This window comes from Amphiprion ocellaris, chromosome 5 (genome assembly GCF_022539595.1).
Source record: "Amphiprion ocellaris isolate individual 3 ecotype Okinawa chromosome 5, ASM2253959v1, whole genome shotgun sequence".
Classification (NCBI taxonomy): Eukaryota; Metazoa; Chordata; class Actinopteri; family Pomacentridae; genus Amphiprion; species Amphiprion ocellaris.
The window spans coordinates 1,655,650-1,683,389 of NC_072770.1; the positions used below are offsets into that span (position 1 = coordinate 1,655,650).

The 27,740-nt window shown below is 41.2% G+C and overlaps 1 protein-coding gene across 1 annotated transcript; it reads right to left on the reverse strand.

Moving 5' to 3' along the window:
• Nucleotides 1-339: 339 nt before the first annotated feature.
• Nucleotides 340-27,324, reverse strand: cand2 (cullin-associated and neddylation-dissociated 2 (putative)). Its single transcript, XM_023270046.3, has 24 exons — nucleotides 27,110-27,324; nucleotides 25,408-25,551; nucleotides 24,246-24,400; nucleotides 22,188-22,311; nucleotides 21,945-22,002; nucleotides 20,349-20,547; nucleotides 19,646-19,751; nucleotides 19,245-19,384; nucleotides 18,256-18,566; nucleotides 17,491-17,632; nucleotides 16,944-17,062; nucleotides 16,259-16,414; nucleotides 13,856-14,077; nucleotides 13,569-13,775; nucleotides 11,863-12,050; nucleotides 9,778-9,943; nucleotides 8,054-8,194; nucleotides 7,157-7,296; nucleotides 6,454-6,629; nucleotides 5,041-5,136; nucleotides 3,128-3,297; nucleotides 2,886-3,050; nucleotides 1,840-1,947; nucleotides 340-1,121 (listed from the first exon to the last, which is right to left on the reverse strand). Exons 1-24 carry the CDS (start codon nucleotides 27,175-27,177, stop codon nucleotides 897-899), a joined length of 3,726 nt encoding a protein of 1,241 aa, XP_023125814.1. The 5' UTR covers nucleotides 27,178-27,324; the 3' UTR covers nucleotides 340-896.
• Nucleotides 27,325-27,740: the final 416 nt, after the last annotated feature.

Genomic DNA, 27,740 nt, shown 5'->3' on the forward strand with positions numbered 1-27,740 from the left:
ATGTCCCTCTTGTTGTCGACTTCCAGGATATGTATCTGACCTCAACCAATTTCCTTTTAAAATTAATCTTTCCTCATTGTTTTTTGCCTTCATGAATCTTTTTGTACTTTTCTGCAGAACTGTCTGAGATTTGGTGAAGAATAATAATGTTGTTTATTCCAATTTATTGATGTAGATAGTATACTGTTTGTAGATTTATATCTAGTTATTTACAATTTATTTATTTGCATATATTTGAAAGTTGCTGTATGTAGGAGTCATTTGTAATTGCTGCATTGTTCCTTGTGCAACTGCTCATATAATACATGTAATGATAAGAAATAAAACAATTTTTCAACAGGGTTTTTCAGGGAAAATTTAATAGAAATGTGCTAACTCCAGCATTATAACTTACAACCTTTTCAGAAACCTTTTAAAAATACATTGTGCTTATCTTATTAACACAGATCAATGCGTCACATTGTTTTTGTGCTATCGTACGCTGCAAGTCATTGACCGCATTTCCTTGTTGAGTGGAAAATAGAGATGTCTGTGGTAAAGTCATAATCATGTTGTTAACAGATGGAAAGATAAACTGTTTGAATCATTTAAACTCCTGTAGCACCAAATTTCTGTTGCTTGCTAAAACAAATCCATCAGAAAATCTTGAACTGACTTGAATTTCAACCCAGTTCATACTGAAAAGAAAAAAAATCCCTTTTGAGTAAGTTCAAATCAAGTCTATCATAAAAGATATATTTCATAGTCATAATAAAACTTCCAAAATAAAGCTGTCGTTGTATAACAAACTTTAACTGCATGGTGCTTTTCTGTTTTTTTTTTTTTTTTTACTGTAACTAAACAGCCATAAATCTATAAAAACAACATATTAAAACGTGTCCTCAGTCAGCCAGTGTCTAGCTCATGTCCATGCTCTCTGTGGGTCCCCCGCCCTCTCCTCCCTGGACACTCTGGTAGATGGACGCCATGTCAGCGTTGGATCTAATCTGGTTAGCGAAGTCGGCCATGCTGGGACTCCTCTCCACTTCAGGGACGGCCAGCAGGGCGGCGACGGCACGCATGGCTGAGCGCCGCAGCTCCTCCTGCTTCTCGAACTCCTGCTTCACAGAGCCGGCCTTCACCTGCAAGTGGTCAGAGGAAACGGAGACTTTAGTGCAAACGAACCCACAAAGAAATTTTACAAGAAAAATAAACAGGTTTGGTCATTTTCTTCTAGTAACACTTTGTTTTCCATGCAGGCGGCTCAACAGTTCTATGATCTCTCTCTGTCGTTGAAAGCCCTGCACCTTTATGGAAAGACGCAGTTATAATGCTATAAATCCCAAAGCAAAAAACTAAAGTTGAATCTCTTTGTTTATTTTATGGAAAAAAAATGGATTCAACAAGCACAATATTTTTCCAAATACAATCCAAAGTTGCTCAAGTACTTTTAAAAAAGTTGAAAATCCAAATATTTTTCCTGTTTTTATAGTTTCTGGCTCTATTAAATTATATTTTTTGCAATTTTAAACGGAGATATATTTAAATTTTCTGCCAGAAGCGATGCTTTGTTTTCACAGATTCCGTCCTGTAAATCATGTGATTTTAACTATTGGTTTACTATTTTAAACGTGGGGCAGGTTTTGGGGTTCAGATGATTAAACTAATCTTTTGTCGAATCTTGACAATGATGGCAAAAACTGTGGATTCTTGATTTCCTGCAGAAGCAGACAAAGCAGTGAGTCAAGTTCTGAACAGACTGTAGTTTTTGCTGTTTCATATGTTAAGTATCAGCATTCAAATGAATCCAGTTTTGAAAATGAATAATTGACCTCTCAGACTGTGTGTGTGTTTTAGTACTTTTGTTGTGCACGTAGCTTTAAGTGGCTCCACCAGTCTGTCCAGTCTTTGGAGAACAGCAGCAGGACACAGAGAGACGAGTCTGGCCAGCATCAGGAAGGTCAACATCTACAAAACACACACAAAAAACATGAGAGTGGGACCTGAGAGAAAATGATACGAGACACTTGAAGGCTGTAGGTGTTGCTACTTTCACTGTAGTTTCGGTGGTCACTAGATTATTGACAGTTTTCCTTCATTCAGACATTAACACGACAGCTGCAGTCAGCCAAAGAAAATCGTGGTCAACTGGAATATTATGTGCTCTTCAATCAATTTGTCACTGAGAAAAACAACCTGGACATCTCTAGATCAACCTCTGCATGACTTGGTTGCTGCGCTGTGAAATGCAAACTGCCGTTTGCAAAGTTTATACTTGATATTTGGCCATCTGTTTAAACAAAATGCAGTTTTGACATGGTGTCAGTTAGTTTGAAGCAAATAAACATTTAAATAAACATGCAGTAAACCTTAAATAAGCTCGACCTAGCAGTCTCCATCAGGTTGTAAACGTAGGGGTGCTCAGAGGTAGTGTGCTCCACCCACACCCAGAAATAATGGATTAGTCTTTGAGGATTTGGTCAACCAACCAATCGATGTAGAAACTTCTCAACTCATCTCAGACTTCATTGGATAAATGAGTCACTCAATGGACTTGATTTTGATCTTTCTTCTAATTTTCAAAATGTCAAAATTCATCCCAAAATCTCTGCCAAAATCTGTGTCTAATTAAACAATTTAGGATAAAAACTACATGGTGCAGCAGCTACTACAAGCTTTATATGGTCATCATAGAAGCTAAATGAAAAATAATGTATAGTGAGGTTTCAGTGTTTTGGGTCAGTTGTTGTGTATTTGACCAGGCAGTAGATCTGCTCCCAACTTAAATCTCAGTGAAAACTCATCATGCAAGAATGCAAATTGAGCTTGTGAGGCTCTGTTTCCTATTCACACTGAGGAGAAGAAAAAAATCTGAAAAAAGTATTCTTTACATGTTTTGTACTCACTCTGATATCATAGTGGTCTTTGAGTCCTTCCTCGACGTGATCCAGGAACTGCAGGACGTCCAGCCCCTCCAGGCAGCTGTCCAGCAGCGTGTACATACACTCAAACGCTGCTTTACGCACATCCAAACCATCATCCACGGTGTGTTTGAATGGACCCATCTCCACCTGTAGTGCACATACAGAGTCATACATCTGCACAGAGCACAAACAAACACCTGCAGCTTCTCAAACAGCCAACCCACTTCTCTGATGAGGTCCTTTCTGATCTGGGTCTCCTTGTAGAGGTGAGGCAGTACTGCTCCCAGGAGGCCACGAATCAGAGATGGTTTGTTATGAGCCGCTGAGTTAAACATCACCAAAGCAACACGGCGCACATTGATGTCCTCATCCTGCAGCGTCTTCAGGAAGTCTCCTGTAACACAGAGACGATGTTACTGATGGAGAATAAACAGAAGGTATTTGTGCCCTGGCTTCTAAACAGCAGAACGGGACATTAGTTTATTTGCCTCATGTACAGAGTCTGGAGTTAACCCAGACTGGTGAAAAAGCAGTCTAGAGAGTGACCGTTCTGGTGAAGGAACCTTCTTGTTGATGAGAGAGGTCTGACTGGTTGGAGCTGACACAAAGGCAGTAACTCAGACAACCACTCTTTACAATTGTTCTGAGCAGAAAAGCAGCTCAGACTCACAGCAACCTCAAGATAGATGGGCTCCAGCAGCAGAAGATCACAGAAGTGAGGCTGCAGTGGGCACAACCTCACCAACACTGGTCAGCTGAAGATGGAAAAACATAGCCTGGTTGGATGATGCTCAATTACTGCTAAGGCCAGAAATGGTAGGTCAAAATGGACAGCACAAATCCAGGCAGCCAACGTGCCTTGTGTCAACAGTACAGGTTGGTGTAACGGGGTGGGGGATGTTTTGTTGGACACCTCTGGCAACTGAATACCAACGATCATGGGATGTGTTTAAACTTCTATACTATCATACTATACAGTATGCCAGAAGATGATTTAGCATGTCCCAATACCAAATATGTCAAATGTGATATGCCAAAAATCCCCGGATGTCCTACAACATCCTGTTAGATGATATGAAAAAACAGTATGTTCCAGTTGTATGTAAACTGCATGATACAGTGCAGCTGTAGGATGCACTTTAAGCCAAATAATAAATCTTATGATCTGGAAAGCAGTCATGGTTGGAATGCTACAGCCTATCTAAGTATTGTTGCTAACCGTGTGCATCCCTTTATGACCACAGTTTACCATCCTGTAACAGCTGATCCCAGCAGAATAATGCACCATGTACGGTAACAGTAAACTTTTTGGCTTTCCCAGTCAACACATGTCCAGACAACTTGGGCATGTGGTGAAGCAGTAGATTTTCAGCATGAATGTGCAGCTGACAGATCAGCAGAAACAATGTGATGAATCAGGACAACATGGAACAGCATCTCAGAGGAACGTTTCCAACATCTCATCAACAACTCAGCCAAAGAGAGGCTCGCCTCAGTGTTAGGATGTTGCTTCTAATGAAGTGCACTCAGAGTGTACAGGTTGTGTTCAGACAGAATCCTCAAGGGCTAAAAAATTAATCCAACACAGAAGTGTCAAAAGCTGCAGTTCCTGAAATGTCCACTTGAGGCTGCATCTAAAAGTGAGTCAAACCCCAGAGACCTCCATGTTAAAATGTCCAAAATAATGCACAAAAAAACATGTTTACAGCTTGGGACAAAAACACTTTGGGTCTCTTTATCTCATTTCCCCATTAATGACAACTGTACAGAGTATGATTTCTATTTAACTCTCCTGTTTAAGTTCTATTAAAGCTTAAAGTGATGCATAATTGAGGACCGTTTTGAGTGACAGGTGGGTACCATCATAGGACCGTCCATGGCCCACTTCAACTCCACTAATGCTCCACCTCTTTGCTTATTTTTTTAGTAGTAGGAGTCAGACACTGCCAACACAGCAACAGCCAGCGCAAACACACTCAGATTCAAAACCGCTCTTGTTTCCATCTTTATACAGCCAGCAGCTTAGATAATCTGAGTCACTGGGACTTGAAGGCACACTTTGAGAAAAGACTCTCTTTTAAAATAAGGTTTAGATTGATGTTTGAAGTGTGCTGTTGCTCCTGACTGTGTGTGTTACCTATGCAGTCTTTCAGCAGTGAGTCTATGAGAGCAGGATGGTCAACAATAGTAAACTTGATTGCTGTCACCACCGTGCTGCGAGCCAGAGGAGAACCTGTACAGGGACAAGTACAGTGTTAGAAGAAGTATTTCCAGGTCCAAAAAATGCCAAAAAACATTCACTTATCACAGTTTTGTTTACCCAGAATTATCACATTGCATCATTTTTAATCATCATCTGACGACATCCCTAAAACATCCTCTGAATCCTCAGAACATGAAGCCTTAGTTAACTTGTAACTTCACAGGAACAGAAGTGGAAATACAATTTTAAAAATCCCCTAAAGCTTTTTTTTTAACATTAAAGGGAAATGTTTTCTTACACGATACAGTATTTGAACTGGATGGGAATGTCAGTGTTGCAGGAACATCCCCTGCTAGCTGGCTTAGGCTTAGCTGTTGGTGGGATCCATATCTTAGGAATTTTGTATTTTGTTTGAAAAAAATGGCACTTTTTGAAATCATTCACAAGCCACCCATTAATATACTCCTTTATTCCCTCCCTTCCTGTAGATGTTTCTGGCTTAAGATTATCCATATTTGGTTCACCAATGTTTGTTGAGTGAAGTGATTTGACTAACAGTTCTGATGTTTTACAGAATCTGGTACAAACTTTGTTTTTGGTGCATTTTTAAATAAGACATGTAGAATGAAGTGATTTAAGCTTAGATTTCTGACCTAATGGTGCAACACAGATGAGAAGTTCAAGGATCATCACATCTGAAAATCTTTCAATGTTTTCACTTTTTTCCTGATATATTATGTAATTTTGGCAACCTTTCTATATGAGGTCCTCAGTTTATGACATCCTCGACTTATGTTGTTTTGCCGTTACATCGGAAATGATTATCGGTTTAACGTACGGCGTTTTGTCGTTACGTCGGAACTGGTTCAGTGGAAGTAGCTGGTGAGCAGAGTGAATGAATACTGCATGTACAGTCGCCACGTGGCACTATAAGACGGCTTTGTTTACATTTGCCGCCACATTGGATCATGCTACATTCACTAACTTCATTATGGCTCCCAGGCGTAATTCAGATGTACAGTTTATATTTTTGCTGGTATTTTCCTACTGAGTTGTGTTTCAGTGTGAGCTAATGACTGTTTGTCGTTACTGCAGTTGTACAAACATGTAAACTGATCGATATCGTGATACATGTAATGGCTTTGTTTACATTCTTCACTGGAGTTATGACTTATGGTGAAAATCGACTTACGTCACACCGTAGGTATGGAACTCCTACATAAGTCAAGGACTCCCTGTATATACAACATGCCTTTCAAACCAACTTGGAGGTTTTGGGGTGCAGAGGGTTAAAACTGTACAGCATTCTATGAGGGACACAAAGTGTCGGGTCCTGACCCATCCTACCAGCTTTGAGTTGTTGTTTAAGTCGAGGAAGAAGTTGTGCAGGGTTGCCTAAGGTCAGTTTTCCCAAACATTCAGCCACCAGGTTCCTGGTCCCTTCTTCCTGACACTCGCAGTTCTGAAACAGCAAGGCCCAGATAGACTCCACATGTGGCGAGAGACTAGAGGCTGGACAGGCGCTGAGCAGAGAGGGAGAAGATATTCGGTAGGACGAGAGCAAACTTTAAAGGAAATTTGCTAAAGCTGCAGTTGGCAAGAGTTTTATGAGCTTAATATTAAAGTGGGACTACAACAGACAAGAATCACATATCTGCTAAAATGATGCAGTGGATTCACTAACTTACTTGTTGCACTTCCACTTTTGCTGCACAAGAATAAAAAGAAATTTAGGTGGCAACAAGTTTAATGGTTCTTTCAGTGCTTATGACACTACAGGGAAGAGAGCTGGTGTAACTGAAACAACTTCAGACTAAATATTTCACTGGTAGCTCTGGTGTGACCAACTTTCTGATCAGGTCACCTCCCACCTCGTCACAGGCAAAGCACATCACTGTCTGAACATCTGCTTATCGATGGACGCCACATTTACTGATGTTTCCTAGGTGCCCCACAGTGCAGACCAATCATCACTTAACTCCACCACTTTCCTTGGTGGAGTAACAAGAGAAGATTACATTCATAGCTCCAGAGTCCAGTGAACACTCACCTGATGACTTCTTTGAGGGAGTGTAGCAGCAGGTATTGTCTCCGTGGCTGGGCTGAGATCTCCTTCAGCAGGAAGGGCAGGTAGTCTTTGAGGCTGCCGACTGCCATGCTGCCTAAAGCGCAGGAGGCTGCTGTCTTCACCTTAAACCACAAATACAATAATACAACAATCAACAGACACGTGAAGTTATTTACTGACCTCCATGAATTCAGAAAAAGGTGCAACTGACCCCGACCCCCTGACAGATTATATAATCCACAGACATTTTGCTGATTTGGGGTCTCTCTACCATGTCCAAAACAACACTCAATGGTCAATAAAGGCAAAAATCAAAGGAAAAAACAGGCTGAACTTGGTATTTTTATGATTATTGTAGCTCTCGGTGTCATGCTAACATTGCACTCTCCACCTCCATTGTAAAGCTTTGGAGAAATGGGTTTAACTTCCCTGATCTCCCTGCAGCTTTCCAAAGAAAGCTAGTTTACACATGAGTCACTTTAAATGTTTATTTTTGAGTCTAAGTGAAAGCAAACAGAAATTAGATGCCTGGATCAGACATTTTGCTGACAGCATTAGTGTTTAGTGACTGTACAGAGAGCTGGTCAAGCTGCTGGGATTTTCTTCCACTTGATGTTGAGTTTCAACATCATCTCCTGAATTCTTTGCCAGCATGTTTTGATCGTGGTTTTGCTGAAACTGACGAGTGTGAACCCTGTAGTGTTCTTGTTTGTCAGACAATTATTGACAGCTGATCAAGTTCTGTTTGCTCTGATATATCTGTCACTGCTGCAGTTTAAACTGATAAATTAACCGATTAATCATGAAAATGACTAACATAAGCTGAAGATGAAACTAATGTTGACTTTGTAGTCTTGGACTTCTGTACAGCTCGTTTACCTCCTCACTAGTGGAGGTGAAGGCATCCAAGATGACTCCCTGCACCTCCTTACTCCCTCCCAGGCTGCCACTCCTTCCAACCTCCCCAAGACACAACAGAGCGAGGACACGAGCTGGCTCTGGAGAACCAGGACTCTTTACCTGAGGAGAGGAGAGGAGAGGAGAGGAGAGGAGAGGAGAGGAGAGGAGAGGAGAGGAGAGGAGAGGAGAGGAAAGGAGAGGAGAGGAGAGGAGAGGAGAGGAGAGGAGAGGAGAGGAGAGGAGAGGAGAGGAGAGGAGAGGAGAGGAGAGGAGAGGAGGAGAGGAAAGGAGAGGAGAGGAGAGGAGAGGAGAGGAGAGGAGAGGAGAGGAGAGGAGAGGAGAGGAGAGGAGAGGAAAGAAGAGGAGAGGAGAGGAGAGGAGGAAAGGAGAGGAGAGGAGAGGAGAGGAGAGGAGGAAAGGAGAGGAGAGGAGAGGAGGAGAGGAAAGGAGAGGAGAGGAGAGGAGAGGAGAGGAGAGGAGAGGAGAGGAAAGAAGAGGAGAGGAGAGGAGAGGAGAGGAGAGGAGAGGAGAGGAGAGAGGAGAGGAGAGGAGAGAGGAAAGGAAAGAAGAGGAGAGGAGAGGGGAGGGGAGGGGAGGGGAGGGGAGGGGAGAGGGGAGGGGAGGGGAGAGGGGAGGGGAGGGGAGGGGAGGGGAGGAAAGGAAAGAAGAGGAGAGGAGAGAGAGGAGAGGATAGGAGAGGAGAGGAGAGGAGAGGAAAGGAAAGGAAAGAAGAGGAGAGGAGAGAGAGGAGAGGAGAGGAGAGGAGAGGAGAGGAGAGGAGAGGAGAGGAGAGGAGAGGAGAGGAGAGGAGAGGAAAGGAGAGGAAAGGAAAGAAGAGGAGAGGAGAGGAGAGGAGAGGAGAGGAGAGGAGAGGAGAGGAGAGGAGAGGAGAGGAGAGGAGAGGAGAGGAGAGGAGAGGAGAGGAGAGGAGAGGAGAGGAGGAAAGGAGAGGAGAGGAGAGGAGGAGAGGAAAGGAGAGGAGAGGAGGCGTGGAGAGCTTTAAAATGTTGTTTAGTACAGTACAATAACTGCTTCCAAGATGTAGTGAAAGAAAAGTAGAACTTAGCAAAACATGGAAATACAGAAGTGTAAGTGTAGAAAATTGAACTTAAATTTATAGTAAATGCAATTGGCTTTTATCCACCACTGGTTTTAACTAGAACAGAAGTTACAGCAACATCATCATCCTTCTTGTTGTCACTTATCACCATCACAGCCACAGCTCCCAACAGCCCCAATTTAAATTTAGTTCTGTTTAAAAAATGAATAGCCAATGTAAAAAATGCCTCATATATGTGTATCACTACTAAACGTCTGGGATCTCTTTATATATAAAGTCGAATTACTGCCTCACATGTCTTTGCCTTCACCTGAAGAACACCTGGACTGTAAATGAGGCGTTTCAGGCACGCCAGCAGCAGTCTTTTTATGGCAGAAAAAAATGGTTTGGACTTTGGACTTGTTTACATTCATAAAAAAATTTTACACACTTAAGGAAATGGGAAAAAACCCAGAAAGACACCATATGGGCTCTTTAACTCTCTATACCCGTAATGCTGGCATGACTCTGACTTGCTAAAAATTATTTAAAAAATCATTCTTCAAATTTGTACTTCTTTGGCACACATTCACAGATCTGAAAAATAAAATAGTGGATTTGTACAGATGTAACCAAAGCAGAGAATATGAAGGTTTTCACCCACCTCCTGGATGAGGCCGGCCACGGTGCTGGGAGTCTCTTTAGGGGAAGCAGAGGACAGAGCAGCCACACAGCGAGCAACAGAGTGGTACGACTGTCTGTGGATAACGCTGCCATCTGCAGGCGACTGAGGGCTGTGGAACGGCTCTGTGAGAGACTTCAGCAGCTGGCTGGAGAGGAGAGGACAGCAGCCATACATGAATAGATAACACACAGCATTATGTACACTGAGATGGTTTGATCAGTGATGTTTCAGGGTTGCTATCACAGGCTGTGGTAGGCAGGAGGGAGCCTAGCTGAGTTTAAGGAATTTATAATAACTTTTTTTATTCATAGAAGCAGAAAAATTTTGTTTTTCTCCATCTAGACAAAAGTGTCAATCAGTAGAAACCTGTCACAAAGACAACTCACACACCGTTTTAAACTGTACATTTTTACTTTTCGTCCTGTACAGATTTAATAAGTCTAGGTGGTGCTTTTAGATCTACACCTAGTTTGACGTCATACAGATGAAAAAAAGCACTAAAATCAGCCTGACATTGTATGTTAAACTGTTACTGGAGTCTCTTTGTTAATCAGGTCCAGGATTGACAGATGTTGTCTCTTGTGGTCTAGTGAAAAAAAAACTGCAGGAGTTATATGTTGAACATTTATTCTTCCCCAGCGTGATTTGATTGGTTTACCCGTTGAATTTAAGCGGAGTTAAACACTGATTGGTTGAACATTAAACATTAGTTAGTGCAAATTTACCCAAAGTATGAAAACTCCCATTATACTGACACGTTTCCTCTCAGCGTCACTATGATAAATGACGGTTTTAAAATCACTGCTGCATTAATGTGTATGTTGCCTTTCACTGCTGTAGATGTTTAATGGTAAGCTCAGTGTAAGCACTGTGTAAACCTTTGTATAGTTTCACCTACAAAGTAAGAGAATTTTCTCACCCCATACAGAAGCATTTAGTCCTTTAGTTTATCACAAACATGAAGAAATTGGAGATTCATAAGATCGAGAACCTCAAACTTGAACTAAAGTACAGTATTTCAGCCTTTGTCTGACTCCATCACTGTCAAGAGTATTGTAACAAGGGTCTACATTGTGGCCACAATCCCTTTTAGATAAAAATAAAGCTGTAGGAATTAATTTGAGTAACATTGTTAGAGTAGCATTGTTAGTTCTATTCATTTTATTAACTTGTGTTGTTTTACCCTATCCAAACCAAAGTCCATACCAATGAAATCAGGGTTCAACCCTACCAAAACTCAGAATTTAAACCAATCAAGTCACAGTGGACAGGACAGTATGTTCAACTCTGAACCCCGCCCAGTTCTGGAGGCTGCAGCCAAGAGTCCTGAAGAATTATTGGACAAGAGTGGATGGTGGATCAGCTTCCTGTCACCATCATAGGTCACTAATGATGATTAGTTCAAGGTATGGTTGTGCCATAAAGCTCTTTTGCTTTAAAAACAAGTTTTTTTCAGACTTCATAGTGATCCTTCTGAGCCACAGAAGACTTTCCAACAGCTGAACTCCACTGAGTCGTACTCCCTGTGACTAGTGAACTGATGTTGATCTATAAAATCTGTGGAGTTCCCCTTGAAGACTGCAATCACTTCGACATTAATTTCTTAAAAATAACAATGACTCGGAGTAAAGTCCACACACTGAAAACGTGACTTTGATCAGCTTTCAGTTCGCTGTTTTACATTCTGGACTATCTTGTTACACAATATAATGGCTTCTGATCACCTAAAGAAATTGCAGCTTTGTGAGTTTTGGAAGGTTTTCATGTCACTTGATGAGATAATAACTGTTTACAAGCTGGAAGGAAACACGCATTTTTTTTGCATTATTAGTTTTTTTTTTTAAATTGGCATAAAAGAATTGCTGTTGCCATTGAAAGCTATCTGAATCAAATCAGCAACTAAAAATCTTTGTAGGTCAACAAGAACAATACAAGCCATTAGCAATTATCTTTGACCCTTGGCAGCGTTCCCACTAGAAATCTGTCGACCTGAGTGAACACTCTTCCTGTTCTTTTGATTGTAGGGAAGACATTTGAGAGACTCCCCATCACACACCATCTTACCTGTAGCCCAGGTTACTGGTTTTGGACAGCACCAGTGCCTGCAGGAAGTCCACTATGGCAACCAAAGCACCGCCCTGCAGCAGTGGAGAATGTACAAGTCTGAAGACTCCTGGAAGCACAGAGGAGCTGATCTTAGCCAGAGAGGAGGGGCAGGCTTTGGCCATGCAGGTCAGCAGGGTGATGGACACCTAAACAGGGACATACCACAACATATAACAATATCTACATACGTGGTGCAATCAAATAGTTCAGATAAATATACATACACAGAACATGCCACCATCACACAGCTGCAACATGTGCAGCATCAGAACCTGTGTTTCATGCATTTCTGTGATCACTGGTAGGTGCAAATCTGAGATTTCTCAGTGGAGCTAAGGTTGGAGCAGAGAGCAAAGATCACAATCCGTGACAGTCAGGATGAGCTACACTTCATGTGAAGGATCATCACTAGAGGGTCTGCAGGTACCGTGAGGGAAGAAACTGTATTCTGCATAGAGGAAGAGTCTCCAAGACTGAAGAAGGTGCATCAGGTCAGGAGCACCAGGATCATGCTGATTGTGTTCTTCAACATTTACAGGGTTGGGCATCAGGAAGTGAGCTGAACTGTGGAGCAGGAGCATGTAGGTGGAACAATGTGTTGTGCAGGCTGTCGCAGCATAGAGATTGCACACAGGATATTTTTCCACAACAACACAATCGTTGCTCCACACCTGCCCTATTCCACTCAGATTTGGTTACCTGAAATCTTCCTCTTTCCCAAAATGAAATTCAAGTTTTCACTGTTTTGACACAGTTTAGGAGATTCAGTGCTCATCCCAGATGGTGTTTGACATGTTTACACACAGGACCAGAGAGCATCACAAGGGATGAAAAAGCAAAGTGCTGCACGGGGAGACTATTTCAACAGGCGGCCAAAGTTAAATCAGGTATAGCTGTGCTTAAAATCACAAATTTGTATTTATTTTTTTACATTCAGTACCTACTACAGCCCGCCCCACAAAGTACACACTGTTTCATGCAGTATGCATACACCTGCGAGATATTACCTTGTCATAATATTACGGCCTGAACTTTGACTGTCGCAGTCTGTAGTTGGGTTCTTGGCTGCTAACACTTGGTTATGCTTGTGCAAGATATCGCACTGTATGTAACGAAACTGCAGAAGATTGGGTTTCAGAACGGCCAGAAAAGTGTACTGGCTTGAAAACCGCAAAATCTGATTGGATGCAGTAGAACATCCGGGTACTATGTCTTTATCTGGCATACTACATAGTATGGTAATATGGATAATCACACAGACAAAGGTTTAGGATTTTTAGAGGCAGAGTGTCATAACATTTGGATTGCACCTTGGACAGCACTTGGAAAGGTGATTGAGCTGTGTTTAAGTTAGCAGGATATTTCTCCACCATCCATCCATCGCTGCATTCATGGCAACAATGTACTGCAAAGAAAGGTTCATTGCTCCTGGTGTGAACTGTCTGTATTTCATCCACTCACCAACACTTTCTAAATGTCTTCTGTTACTAAAATAACAAGTTTAAAATATTTCAAATGTCCATCTGTTTTCTAGTTTGCAGGTGAGCATATCTATGTCTATTCAGGAACTTGAGACAAATTAAGAAACGTTTTTGTCATCATTGATGTGCACACAGTGGAGGGAGTGTAATTAAAGTGTGTCTGTGTTGAGTTCAGAGGAGTACCTGTGATACATGCATGTCAGTTTCATCCACCAGAGCAGGTAACTCGCTTAAAACAGGCTCCAGGGCTGCCGGTTTGATGCTGGCAGCATGATGGGTGACCAGTGCAGTCAGACATGCCAGTGTTCCAAGCTTCAGAGCCCGCTGGTTCTTCCGCAAGAAAGATCCCAACACAGACAAGGCTTCTGGCAGGATGGATGTCAGGTCAGTCTGGACAGGAAAGACAGTTAATGTCAGATTAAAAATACAAGTCAATAAAAAAGGTGCCATTAAAAAAGGACAGACTGAACCTTTAACGGAGAAGCAGATATGAGAGTGATGGTCCGAACTGCTGTCAGTCTTGTGATTTCATTCTTTAATCTCTCCAGAAAGATCGCCAGAACACCCTGCAGCTCCGCCCCCAGGTGGTCACCAAGGTGACACACCATGTGACCCATGCAGGAAATAGCCCTCTCCTTCACCTCCTGGTCGATGTCCGTGGCTTTGAGCCTTTTCATTGTTACTGAAAACGCCTTGGGGAAACAAAATGTGATGAACAGGTAACAAGAAGAAACAAAAAAACACAAATCAGTCAAATGAGGGAAAAATTACAAAAAAGAAGAAGGATAAATTAAATACAATATAAACTGTAGTGCTGTTACATTATACAAGAAAATGTAGCATTTTTTAAATCTTTCTTTTTTCAGAATTAATAATTTAAATCCTTTTCCTGTGTTTGAGAGCAATCCATGAAAAGATCTGAGAGGGCAAGTTCACCTTTCTGTTTACAAAAATCACACGTGGACAAAATGTTGGTATCCTTTGCTTCAAGAAAGAAAAACCCACAATGGTCACTGAAATAACTTGAAACTGACAAAAGTAATAATAAATAAAAATGTACTGAAATTTAACAATGAAAATCAGACATTGCTTTTGAATTCTGGTTCAACGGAATAATTTTTTAAAGAAAAAAAAAACCCAAATGAATGAAACAGGCCTGGACAAAAATGATGGTATCCTTAACTTAATATTTTGTTGCACAACCTTTTGAGGCAATCACTGCAATCCAACCATTTGTGTAACTGTCAGTGAGACTTCTGCACCTCTCAGCAGGTATTCTGGTCCACTCCTCATCAGCAGACTGCTCCAGTTGTCTCAGGTTTGAAGGTTCCTTCTCCAGACACCATGTTTCAGCTCCTTCCACAGATGTTCAATAGGATTTAGATCAGGGCTCATAGAGGCCACTTCACAATAGTCCAATGTTTTGTTCTCATTCCTGGATGTTTTTAGCTGTGTGTTTTGGGTCATTAAGATGTTGGAGCCTCCTCCACGTTCCACAGTAGGGACAGTGTTCTTTTCTTTGTGCTTCATTTTTGCATCTGTGAACATAGAGCTGATGTGCCTTGACCAAAAAGTTCCAGTTTTGTCTCATCTGTCCATAGGACATTCTCCCAGAAGCTTTGTGGCTCGTCAGTATGCATTTTGGCAACTTCCAGTCTGGCTTCTTTATGATTTCCTTTCAACAGTGGTGTCGTCTTCAGTCATCTTTCATTAAGTCCACTTTGGCTCAAACAACGACGGATGGTGTGATCTGATGTATTTGACCTTGGAGTTCACCTCTAATCTCTCTGGAAGTTGTTCTGAGATCTTTGGTGACCGTTCACATCTGAATAATATGTGCAACTGTAGTCACAGGAACATCAAGCTGCTTGGAGATGGTCTTCTAGCCTTTACTTTTAACATGCTGGTCTATAATTTTCTTTCTAATCTCCTGAGACAACTCTCTCCTTAGCTTCCTCTGGTCCATGTTCAGTGCGGTACACACCATGATACCAAACAGCTCAGCCTTTAAATAGGCCGACTGACTGATTACAAGTTTGAAGACACACCTTAGTTTAACATGTCCCTACGGTCAAATTATTTTCAATTTTTTGTAGGGGTACCATCATTTTTGTCCAGCTTCATTAGTTTTTTGTTTTTTGTTAAATGATTCTGTTGAATCACAGTTCAAAAGCACTGTCTGATTTTCATTAGCTAATTTTCAGTACATTTTTATTTATTACTTTTGTCAGATTCAAGTTATTTCAGTGACCACTGTGGGTTTTTCTTTCTTCAACAGAAGGACACCAACATTTTGTCCACATATGCACCTGGTGGCCAGAGAGATCTGAGTCCTACTCAGCCACAGGGAGGATGGTGGCAGCAGGTTTATACAACTGCTGTCCAACACGTTTACTCCTTATACATATCAGCCACACCACTAAAACCACCTGTCTAACACTGTGTAGGTCTTTCTTGTACCACCAAAATATTTGTGACCTGTCGAGGCCTAGACTTAACAGACCTCTGAAGGTATGGTATCAGGGGCCAAGACCTTAGCAGCAGATCCTTTAGGCCCATGTTGTAATCTTTGTTATCCTCAAACACATACTAGGGAGTATCGCTGCCATGAAGAGGTGGACATGCTTGTAGGCCATCTGGAGAAACTTCAGGTTCAGTGTCTTGCCCCACTTTGACCTCTGGAGGGGCAGGTGACTGGACCGCTCTACCACCTGACCCATCTAGTGGGTCTGCAGCAATGTTTAGGAGGATGTTACGTTTCAAAGTAAATTCAAATGATTGCAGGACTCAAGATTTCACAGCAGAACATTTCCCAGAGCATCACATTGCCTCTGCTGCCTTAAGATCAGAGGAACAGCCCTGAGCTATCGTACCTCCCTGACGAATGGTTTGGGGTCGAATCCTCCAGCAGCGGCAGCTTGTCCCTGAGGCCTGATCACTCTGACCAGCTGCTGGGTGACCAGCAGAGCCTCCGAGGTGATCTTATAGAAAGTGTCCTCAACGCATGCCACCACCGGAGGCAGCAGCACCTGCAGAGAGCACCACAAAGGTGACCAAAAAATGTCTTTACACAGTTACTAAAAGCTGCTTTTAACAGCTATTTGGTCAAAAGGACTAAAAGGCCTTTTTGAGGAAACTGGGAACACCTGCCTCTTAAAAAGACCTAGCTATTTATCAAAATATATCATCTTAGTGTGTGTGTACATGTATGTGTATGTGTGTGGGTGCTCTTAGAGGAGCGTGGACATGAGAAAATAATCTGTAAACTTCTCTCTTTCACTATGTGCAAACTGCATTGCTTTGAGTAGAGGGAGGAGAAGTGGGAGAAGAATGCAGCAGGTTAAATTTGGCAGCGCAGCAGTTGAAGGGGAGGTGACAGTTAAGAGAAAAGGGAAGGAGGTTGCTGGTTTAGCCTAGCTCTGAAGCAGCATGGGATCCTCTAGCTCATGATAACAAAAATAAACAGAAAAAAATCACAGAAAAAAATATGAAATAAGCACATTTTAGCATCCCAGTGCAAAAATCCAAAAGCAAAGCATGAAAATAAGTTTGAAGAACCTGCATGTGGGGCTGAAAGGCTTGAGGAGGGTGGGAGAGCAGCAGGACGTGGAAGAAGGTGAGAGCATCAATCCTCATTGTAGAGGAGGTGGACTTGTCTGTCAGAGAGAAGACAATGCCTGGAGGGAGGGGGAGGAGGAAGACGAAAAAACAAAAAGAAAGATGGAAGAGAAGAAAGCAGGGAAGAGAAGATGAAGCAGCTTAAGATAAAAAGATAAATAGATGTTGGGAAGAGATAGCAAGTCTTGTTTTTGCCTTTCAGCTTTATTCACAGGATAGTAGAGAGATGAAGACAGGAAAGTGGGGAGAAGAATGGGGGAATGACCTGCAACAAAGGGCCATGGGCTGGATTTGAACCCATGGCCGCTGCACAGGGGACTATAGCCCCTGTTTAAGGGAGGCCCGCTCAACCTGTTGAGCTACTGGGACACCAGATAGAAAGTCTTATACCAAAGGAGTGAGGCCACTTTCCGACACAGCTTCAAAGGGCTGTGTGAGGGTTAAACCTTACGTTTGATGATGTGTTAGTGTGTGTCTGTTTGTGTACCAGGTATTAGCGCAGGGATGTGCTCTTCCAGGGCTCCAGGTACGGTGTGTGCCAGCTCAGTGAGGAGACAGAAGCAGCCTTGTCGAGATTTAATGCTCTTCTCCTTCAGCTGCCTGTGGATCGCCTTCACGATCGCTGGCACCTGGACACACACAAACATTTACACAACTAACCCTTTATCCCTGCAAACAGATTTCCCAGCAGCCTGGAGAGCTAAACTGGAGGCCATGTTGTAGACTATACATTTGGTTTTCCAACTAGAGGTGTGAGGGTGTTGGATACTGGTAAATTCTGCAAAACGGAGTGTGCCCCAATCCACTGGCGACCGATTATTAATGGTCCATATTCATTTTAAATAGTTGACCTGAAGTCTCTTTAACGCCCTGTAAGACCCAAATATAGAAAAAAAAACATCAGAAAAGAAATTAAAATAAACTTATATATAATATACTTATTTATATATGTGTGTATATTTTTTTATATATATATGTGTATGTATATATATATATATATATATATATATATATATATATATATATATATATACACATACTTATATACATATATAACATCTGATGATTTTATCTAAAAAAAAAAAGGTAAAAAATGTTATTTACAACAGTTTAGACATATCTGTAAATGACATTTAAGATTTTTGAAATGTAATTTAAAATGTTTCTGCTGCTTCTCAGGCTTCTTTGTAATGAAAGTCAACTTCAGTGCTTTTTAAGAGGCTTTGGACCTGCTGATGCCTCCAGTCGGTACCTGTTTCTTCAGTAAGGTGACGGCCGGCTCCTCCTCCCTGCACGCCCCGGCATCTGAACCGGCCAGAATGAGGCCATGGTGACTCGATCCCACTCGAGTTTGTCTCAGCAGCGTGGAAAAAGCTGCAAAGACGTCAGCCCTCACGTTCTCCTCACGCTCCTTGAAGCGGGTCAGCAGTGTGGGGCAGATCGAGGAGTAGAACGACAGGAGAAGGTCTCGGCGAGTACTTATCAACGCCTCCAGACACTTGATGGAGGAGCGACGCACCTTCCAGCTCATATCGTCATCGTCGCTGTACTCGTCATCTGATTCTGGGTGGAGTCAATATATGAGACGAGACAGCAGTTACTTCACATATTAAGTACAACAAACGCTTCTCAAAATGCTTCCTTCAAACTACTTATAATAATCTTTATGTGTTTAAAACTGTTTTTAACAGCCTTAAAGAGCAACTTGCAGGTTGAAATGATCATTTGAAAAGTTGTTTTTTGAGACATAAAGACAGAAATTCTGATGGAAAAAGTGACATTTTGTGCAGCACTCTTAAAAAACGTTTTTCCACTGCATGTCACATTACATTACATTAGTAAAGGAGTCATCTATGCCTGGAGAAAGAAAATCAGAAAATAAACTGGAATCAGAAAATTTGACATTTCTTTTTTATTAATACTGTTATAATTGATGATTAATTTAAAAGCTGACAACTAATAAATTGTAGCAGCTTGATTTATCTGTATAAACGTATATGTCAGTCAAAAGTTACATCAAAGTGCAGTGGATTTGGATTTGTGTCTTCTGGGGAAGGTGAGGTTTTACCGTCACAGCCTCCCCAGTAATAATTACAGATGTTTTCCCATCAGGAGCCTCGTCCTTGTGTTTTAAATGTTTTGTCTGTGAAGTGAAGCTGTTTGGAGATACTGTAGAAGACTATTTGTTCCTGCAGAAGGTTTGTTACAGATCAAGCAGGCGGACGGACAGATCTCACAAACCTTCATCGAGTCCGTCCTCTATGTCCATGCTGTCTTCCTCTTCCTCAGTGTCATCATAGTTATAGTTAGGGTCAAAGGTCATGAACTTGAGACAAAGCTGGGTCACCGTGGCAACGTGAGGCGACATCTCCTTTGGACACCTGACAACCACACAGATGTAACATGAGTGACAGAGCAGGAAAGTACGAGGACAGGAACAATGCAAGGACTGAATCAGTTTACACCATCACATTGGTCCCATAATGTAAATCATTACAACTTTAAATAAAAAGCTGGTTAAAGTTGAGGAAAGGATGGTTGGGGGTAGAGAAGTTGGGGTTATGGCTATGGTGAAGACATATCTGCAGGAAATAAATGAAAGTCAACGTAATGTCCTCTGAAGCATGACTGTTTGTGTGTACCTGCGTATAAAGGCTTCAAAGGCCTGGAAACAATACTCTCTGAGTTCATCGTCCTCCACACCAGTGAACTTCACGACCATGGGGATCAGCTTCTCTAAATGCTCACCTTTAGACCAGAAGAAAAACATCTGCAGTTGAGCTGCACTAAATCCCACAAAGACACATGTGAAACAAAACATGCTAACTGCTCCGCTAACGTGCTCTACTGTGGTAACAAATAAACACAAATTCACTTGTCTTCATCTGATATTAGAATGGCTGACTTCACTCTTTTTAAAGTAATTTTCAGTCACATCCCTGTCTAGTTTGCTGGTTGGAATCTAGAGGCTTCTCTGTGCTCAGCAGCATAGCTAGCATGGTTGCTAAAAGCACCTGCATGTAATGCATTTAGGGATTATCGGTAAATAAGCAGACGTGTGAACATCAACTTATGTGCTAACAAGCTCACAATAACAATGCTAACATCCTGAAGCAAAACAGGTATAATGTTTACCTCCTTAGTGCTGTAGGTAACCATGCCAACATTTGCCAATTAGCACTGAAGACAAAGTACAGCTGAGGCTAATTTTTTGCAGCTATATAAATACCTCATAATAAATGGATCAGAGTTATTCAGGGGGTCAAAAAGGTCAATTAAGAGCATGGTAATTAACTTTACTGAATTTAACTCTAAACGCAGCATAAATGCGATGACAGATCTCACCGACTCTGTGGCCGCCCTGCCGGCTAACGGTCGCCAGACACTGGATGTACGTCCTCGTGTTTGAAGTGGGCGGGCCCTTAGAGAGCTCTGTCAGCAGGTGTTCAGTCAGCTGAGAGAACAGGGCGGGGCTACAGCAGGGCACCAGGTGACCGAGAGCCAAGATGGAGCGCTTCCTGACTGCCATTCTGGGGCTAGTTAGCTAACAGTGCAGTCAGGTGAAGAAGAAAAGAGTAGATACATATATAATGTACAGTGGGTGAATGAATGGACAGCTGAAAAGATAGGGGAAGGATGACAAAATAAAATTCAGTGAAATGAAACGTAGCTGCAGGTCGCAATGCTGTAACACAATATTCTTACAAAGAAAAAGTAGAAAACTTGTACGTTGCAGTCATTATAACATGCATTTTATTTAAAATAGATTTATGGTATCACTACAAATTTGATAATATAAATCTATACTTCCTAGGGTTGCACAATGAATAAAATATTATTCATGATCATGATTTTTGACTTCGCACATTTAAATGAACATGATCAACTGCGATATTGAAAACTCTGTTCACAGAAAACAGTCCATGTAGATGAAATCACTTAGTTTCAGCTTAGATAAATCTGACATTTGAACACCTTATTTTACTCTTTTCAAAGTCATTTTATTCACACACCTGTCTGAAATGCTGTGCTGCAGTAACTCTTTGGAAACTAGAGGCTTCTCGGAGCACAGCAGCAGGCCTGGTGTGAATTATAGCCTGCATGTGACGTATTTATTGGGTCTCTCAATACCACATGAAAATGAAAGCAGTGCTCAGTTTACTTTTGTTCAAAAACGCAATCAAAATAGTTTTTCCCTAAAGTTAATGAATAATTATGACAAATAATTACGATCTCAATGCTGATCACAACTTATCATTTTGGCCGTAATCATGCAGCCTAGGGATTTCTTTAACAGAACAAACTATATTTTACTTTTAACTGAATAAAAATGATGATTAAATATTATATAGCAAGAAATTCATCATGACATGTTACAGCTAATCATCATCTAATATTTAATTTGTATTAATACTTAGAAGAAAGTTACTACAACTGCTACTTTTATGACTATTTTGTTTCTGACTGCTGCTGTAATGAACATTATGATATTTTCCCATCTGTACAAGTTATAAGTTCAGATTTTTTTATATAAGTTTTTTTTTCCATTCTTATCACTAAATTTCCATGTTATTTCAGAGCACAATTGTATCCAAAACTAACATGATTAGTTGATCGAAAAAACAAGGCATTAAATTGAGTTAAAATCAGAAATGATGTATTTTACTATCCTCATGTATTAGACTCCACAAGGATCACATCAACAAAACAAAACCGAATAATTCTACAAATTATTATAATATGAGAGAAAGCTTAGTAATACCCTGTGTCAACACTGTAATGCAGATTTTTATATATTATAAAGAGAAAAGTTTTTTGCAAAAACAAAATAAATTGGTGCAGAGATCCTCAGCACAAACTGGCACAACTGCAAGGTAAAAGTCAAAAACTGCATTGTGCTTTCAGTGTCAGCTGAGGTTTGTCTGGCTGAGCGTTTCTTACCTGAGGCAGCAGGCTGGAGAGCAGAGAGCCATGAAAACTGACTAGTGCACCGCTCAGTCTGCAGAGAAAACAAAGACACAACCATCAGTGAAAACATCATTATCATGTGTTTTTATTTTGATTCTGGTTTTATTGAAAGAATTGTTTTAAGTGCAGTTAAGTGAACTGTGCTTGTTGGTGTTTTCAGATGTGGGGCATGCAAAGGCTCAACACCACACCTGTGTGAATCAGACACATTATTACCTTCCCAACATGTCTGACAGGATGTCCAAGGCCTCCAACTGAACTGACACATCGTCTTGTTTCCCCATCGCACCAATCAGCTGGGAGGTAATCTTCTTACACACACTGACAGTCAGAGTCAAACCTGTCAACCCACAGAAACACATGGCAGTAAATACAAGTCGCAGTACAAGCACATGCTCTGCTGTTCTCAGCCTTCAGACTCTGATTTTAGAAGACTTGACATGACCTTGAAAGGGTATTCTAGAACTGGAAAGAGCATTTTAATATCAATGTTGAATCAGTGGATTTATTCCAGCTTAACCCACACCTGGACCTGTTTACAAGCTTTGTGACCAAACCCTGGATGAGGGGAAGAAAATGAATAGATAGATGGATGCCTGTCTTGACCTCCTCTGCTCTAATCAGCTGCTCCTCCTCCAGCTTAGCCAGCCTCAACTCATACCCACTTTCTGGCCTCAGTGTTTCACCACCTGCCCAGTAGTTGGTCATCTACTCTGAGCTAGTCCCAAGAGTTTGTACTTAGCCTGCCTTGTTAGGACCCAAGCACTGACAGTGCGTAGGACCCTACTGGAATGCAAGAAATTATTTTTTGCCCAAAAGAATCACATTTTTGAGGGCCTAAACATGTTCAAGAACGCATGGAAATTTGCACACAGTTTCACTTGGAACAGGTTCAGGTTTGGGACACTGTGTTTAAGAACATTTCCTTCACAACCTTCTCAAATGATTTCATAACAGGAGAGGTATGAGCAACAGGACTTCAGTCATTCAATGACTATGGAGCTTGAAGTTTTAGCTATAATGGTGAAATCCTTCCAAATACAAACAACCTTGAAGAGCTGGAGAGACAGCTTGAAGATAAGCCAAAATATGTTTACCAACTGTTTACAGTACTACAGAAAAACAGCTGAGAATTTTCCTCTTATTTACAGAAAAGTGTGAGGGCAGGCATCCATCCATCCATACATCCATCCATACATACATACATCCATCCATACATCCATACATCCATCCATACATCCATCCATCCATCCATCCATCCATACATCCATACATCCATCCATACATCCATCCATCCATCCATACATACATACATCCATACAGCCATCCATACATCCATACATCCATACATCCATGCATACATCCATCTTCTTCAGCTTATCTGGGGTTCGGTTGCGGAGGCAGCAGACGAAGCAGATCATTCCAGACGTTCTCCTCACAGCAACACTTTCCAGCTCTTCCTGGGGGATCCTGAGGTGTTCCCATGCCAGATGAGATACATAATCCCTCCATCGAGTTCTGGGTCTATCCTGAGGTCTCCTCCCAGGAGGATGTGTTCAGAAAACCTCCAAAGGAAGTCTCCCTGGAGGATCTGAATCAGATGTCCAAACCTCCTCAACTGGTTCCTTTAGAGGTGAAGGATCAGCAGCTCTACTCTGAGCTCCCTCTGGATGTCTGAGCTTCTCCCCCTATCTCTAAGGCTGAGTCCAGACACCCTACAGAGGAAGCTCATTTCAGACGCTTGTATCCACAGTCTTGTTCTCTGGGTCACTACCCAGAGCTCATGACCATAGGTGAGGGTTGGAACGTAGATGAACAGTAAACTGAGAACTTCTCCTTGTGGCTCAGCTCCCTCTTCACCACGACGGTTTGATACGCCTTCATTACTGCTGACGCTGCACCAAGCTGCCTATCCATCTCTAGCTCCGTTTTTCCATCACTCATGAACAAGATCCCAAGATACTTGAACGCCTTTGCTTGGAGAAGCAACACCCCTCCACCCCACCCACCTACCACCACCACCACCACCACCACCACCCCTCCCCACCCCCAAAGTTTGAGGGCAATCCCTCACAAACACACAACTTGGCTAGTGAACAAGTTACAGTGAAACCTGAGTGAATGTCTAATGAACATTTTGCTTTCCTGTTACCAACAATCACAGGAAGCATTTATGGCGACAGTTTCCTGCTAACTGTTTGACTTTAATGTGAGCTCAAAAGCTGCCATGAGAAGCTGATCATCACCTGCTCTGAGACAGCAGTCAGCCCTCACCTGATGAAGACAGCGGCAGCTCAGCGATAACAGTCTTCAGTCCCATGCTGGAAATGTCTCTCAGCTGCTCCTTGTCCGACGTCATGTTGGAACACAGCGTGTCCACCATCGTCTCCACCTGAGGCTCCTTCACTTTACTCACCAGAGGGGCCAGACTGAAAATCAAACACACCTATGTCATACTTCAGTCTATGGATGAAACTAATGGTTATTTTCTTATTATTCAAAATGGTTCACAAAGCTCAAAGTGACAGCTTTAATCTGCTGGTTTGACCAACCACCAGTCCACAACCCAAGGATATTTCACTTACTCTAATGTAAGATGTAGGAAAGGAATAAACCAGCATGTTGTTGACATTTATTCTGTAGTTGTTGCTGTATTGTGTTTTTGAAAGTTTTTTTCCTGATGAAGGTCTGAGAACTGACACGTCACTTCAATATATTCGGTTCAATTAATGACTTTGTGCAGGATTAATAAAACTTTTCTCTTACATTGTGAGTTTTTTGGCAAATGAAGTGACTCATATTTTGTCATCAACCAATCAAGTGACTTATTTTTTAGCACCACTTGGGGTAAATGAATATGTGATCTGCTGTGCTGAACTGAATTTGAATTGATCACATTCAAACCGTTAAAAAAAGCTATGTAGGTGTGTTTAGTTTCTTTAAACTTTCAAGTCTGAGGCCTCAAGAAAAGTCAGTTCAGTTGTTCATAACTGGAGGAAACCCCAGATTATTCATTCTTTATCAGAATAATCCATTAATTAATCTTTGTAGCACTACTTCAGTCATTTTTTCTATTAGTTAAACCTTTTCAGGACATTGCAAGACATGAACAGTAACTTACAATGTGTTCACACAACATAACTGAAGCAAATTTACTGTGTAATTTAAATTTTCATCTTCAACAGCTGGTTTTATTGAAAAAGAATTTAAAAAATGCCTGTTTAAGAACAGACAAAAGGACCACAGTAATTTCAGATAAAGCACTGTTAAAATATCATTACACTTCATGTCAGTTTGCTGTGCAGCTGCAGACTAGAGTGAAGCTGAAAAAGGTGCAGAAGTACAGGATTTCTCTGGTGATTCGCATCATTTGTGTTAAAAAAAAAAACAGCAAATGAAACACAGCAGAATAGTTTGAATGGTTTGTAAGTTTTACCATTTCACAGCCAGGTTCTGCACCTCTCCGTTCTTGTCCTCCAGCAGTTTGAGCAACATGATCACCACTTTCCTCTCACTGTCCTCGTCCAGTTTAATGCTGTCCTTCTGCAGCTCCAGCATCAGGTCATTGGTGGCCATGAACCTGCACATGCAACATGATGAAGAAAACAGCACACCTTTGCTACAGATACCTTCCAGTGTCACTCCTTCATTCCATTTCCCATGGTTATCCACAATTCTCTCATGTTTTGTTATTTGTTACTGTCTGTCAGACCCCCTCTGGCAGACAGATGCATTTTGCATCTGATTAGTAACCAAACTAACCATTATTCACCGCTTTATTTACATACGGCCCCCTCCCTACTCTCTGATATCCCTACAAAATGTGGACTCAGCAAATGTTCTGGGTGGGCGTACCTTCACAGACTCATGCTCTGTGTTGGTCAGACCACCACTACAGTAAACTTCCAAGGACTAAGAGTGAAGTTTCTTAAACAGACACAACAAACATGCAGTTGGGGAATATTTGGAGAGTAACGCTCCTCTGTCGCCTCCAACATCACACCTATCCTGGCTTCCCTCCACCGGCTCCCTGCTTGTTTTAGAATTGATTTTAAGATTTTACTGATCACTTTTAAAGCTCTCCAGGGTCTCGCCCCAGCTACATTTGTGATCTGTTGACCCCGTATGAGCCTGCTGGTAGTTTCAGATCCTCAGGTGGATCCTTCTGGTCGTTCCAAAGTCAAGGCTTCAATCTAAAGATGAACGAGCGTTCTCCATCAGGACCTCCACTTTGGAACCACCTGCCTGAGGAGATCAGACCTGCAGAGTCAGTGACTTCTTTAAATCTCTTCTTAAAACCCACTTTTATAGACTTGCTTTTATGTTAAGTTTACTTTTAGCTTTAATTAGTTTTAGTGTTTTATTCTGTATTGTGTCCTGTTTATTTTAGATGTTCTCTCTGGTTTTATTTTACTTTTAGCTGCCTTGTTCTTTAGTGTGATGTTGTCTCTCTAATTCTTTAATTCTCTTTATTTTTTGGTTTCTAGTTTTATTCCTCAATCTTGTTCTTTAATTTTCAAACTGCCTACTTCCCTCGTTATGATTGCTAATCTAGCAAATTATTCATTTAGCTTATTATCATTGTTACTAATTATTTTAAATTGACTGCTCTGACTTGTCTCCTATATCTTGTTTGTCTGTGTTGCATGTTTTACCTATCGAACCACTTTGTGAACGCTGTTCTTAAGAGTGCTATAGAAATAAAGTTATTATTATTATTATTATTATTATTACTTGTATTAGTCATCTTAAAGTGATTTAAAAAAAAAAAAAAGGTCAGATTCGCTGTTTCCTGCTTCTCAAAATGGAGGCTCTGATGTTTGTTTTTATTGGCTTGACAGTAAACTGAATACATTTGTGTTTTGTACTGTTTGCTGAAATCACCGTCTTGGTCTGTTAATAAAACATTAAAAATTCATATTTTTTACTGATTTTGTCCATTTTGAGAGAAAATAATTTCTAGGGAAACAAAATGATCCTCAAAGTTGCAGTGTTGATTAACAGCAGGCCTCCAGTGTGTTTAGAAATGAAATAAAGTTGATAAAGAAGACAGAAAAGCCTCTCTGTGTAGTAAAATGTCACAGTTGACATGAGTCAGGACTGAAAAGTGTCATCTCACTGTCAGAGCTGCAGCTTACCTGAAGTCTTTGTCAGCAGATGTCATTTTCTCCAGCAGGTTGGAGATGTGGTAGGAGACACTCGACATGTCGGTGCTTTGACAGGTGTCACCGGCGACAGCAAACTTACTGTTCAATAAAATCAGGAAACTTTGACAGCAGGTTTAAGCCGACAACATGGCGAGGCTGCCGGGGCAGAGAGGAGGGTTAGAGCCGCCGGTGGAACCCGACACCCGGCGGGTTCAGATAAAAATAGACGTGGAGGGGAAAGAGTTCCAGGTTTCTGGCGCCGTTGTGTGGACAGTTTCACCGCTGAGTCACAGCTGAAATCTGTAATGAAACTTTTAAAGAGTTAATTAGCATAAAACGTCGGCTCAAAAAAATAACTTTTTTTTATTGTTATTTTGTGAGTTATAAAATTTAAATTAGAAATACATTAGAATCAAGTCACGTAAAAAGACATTGAAAATAAAAAATAATAAAAACTAAAATATTTGTTTGCAAAATAGTCTTACAATAAACTATTGTTATTAATAATTCATGCTTTTTGCTTTGATTAAGCATTTTAAATCTTTTTTGTTTGTTTGTTGACAATAAAATCAGTGTGGCATTAGACTCAAAACTTAAGTTTAAATTATGTTTATTAAGTTGG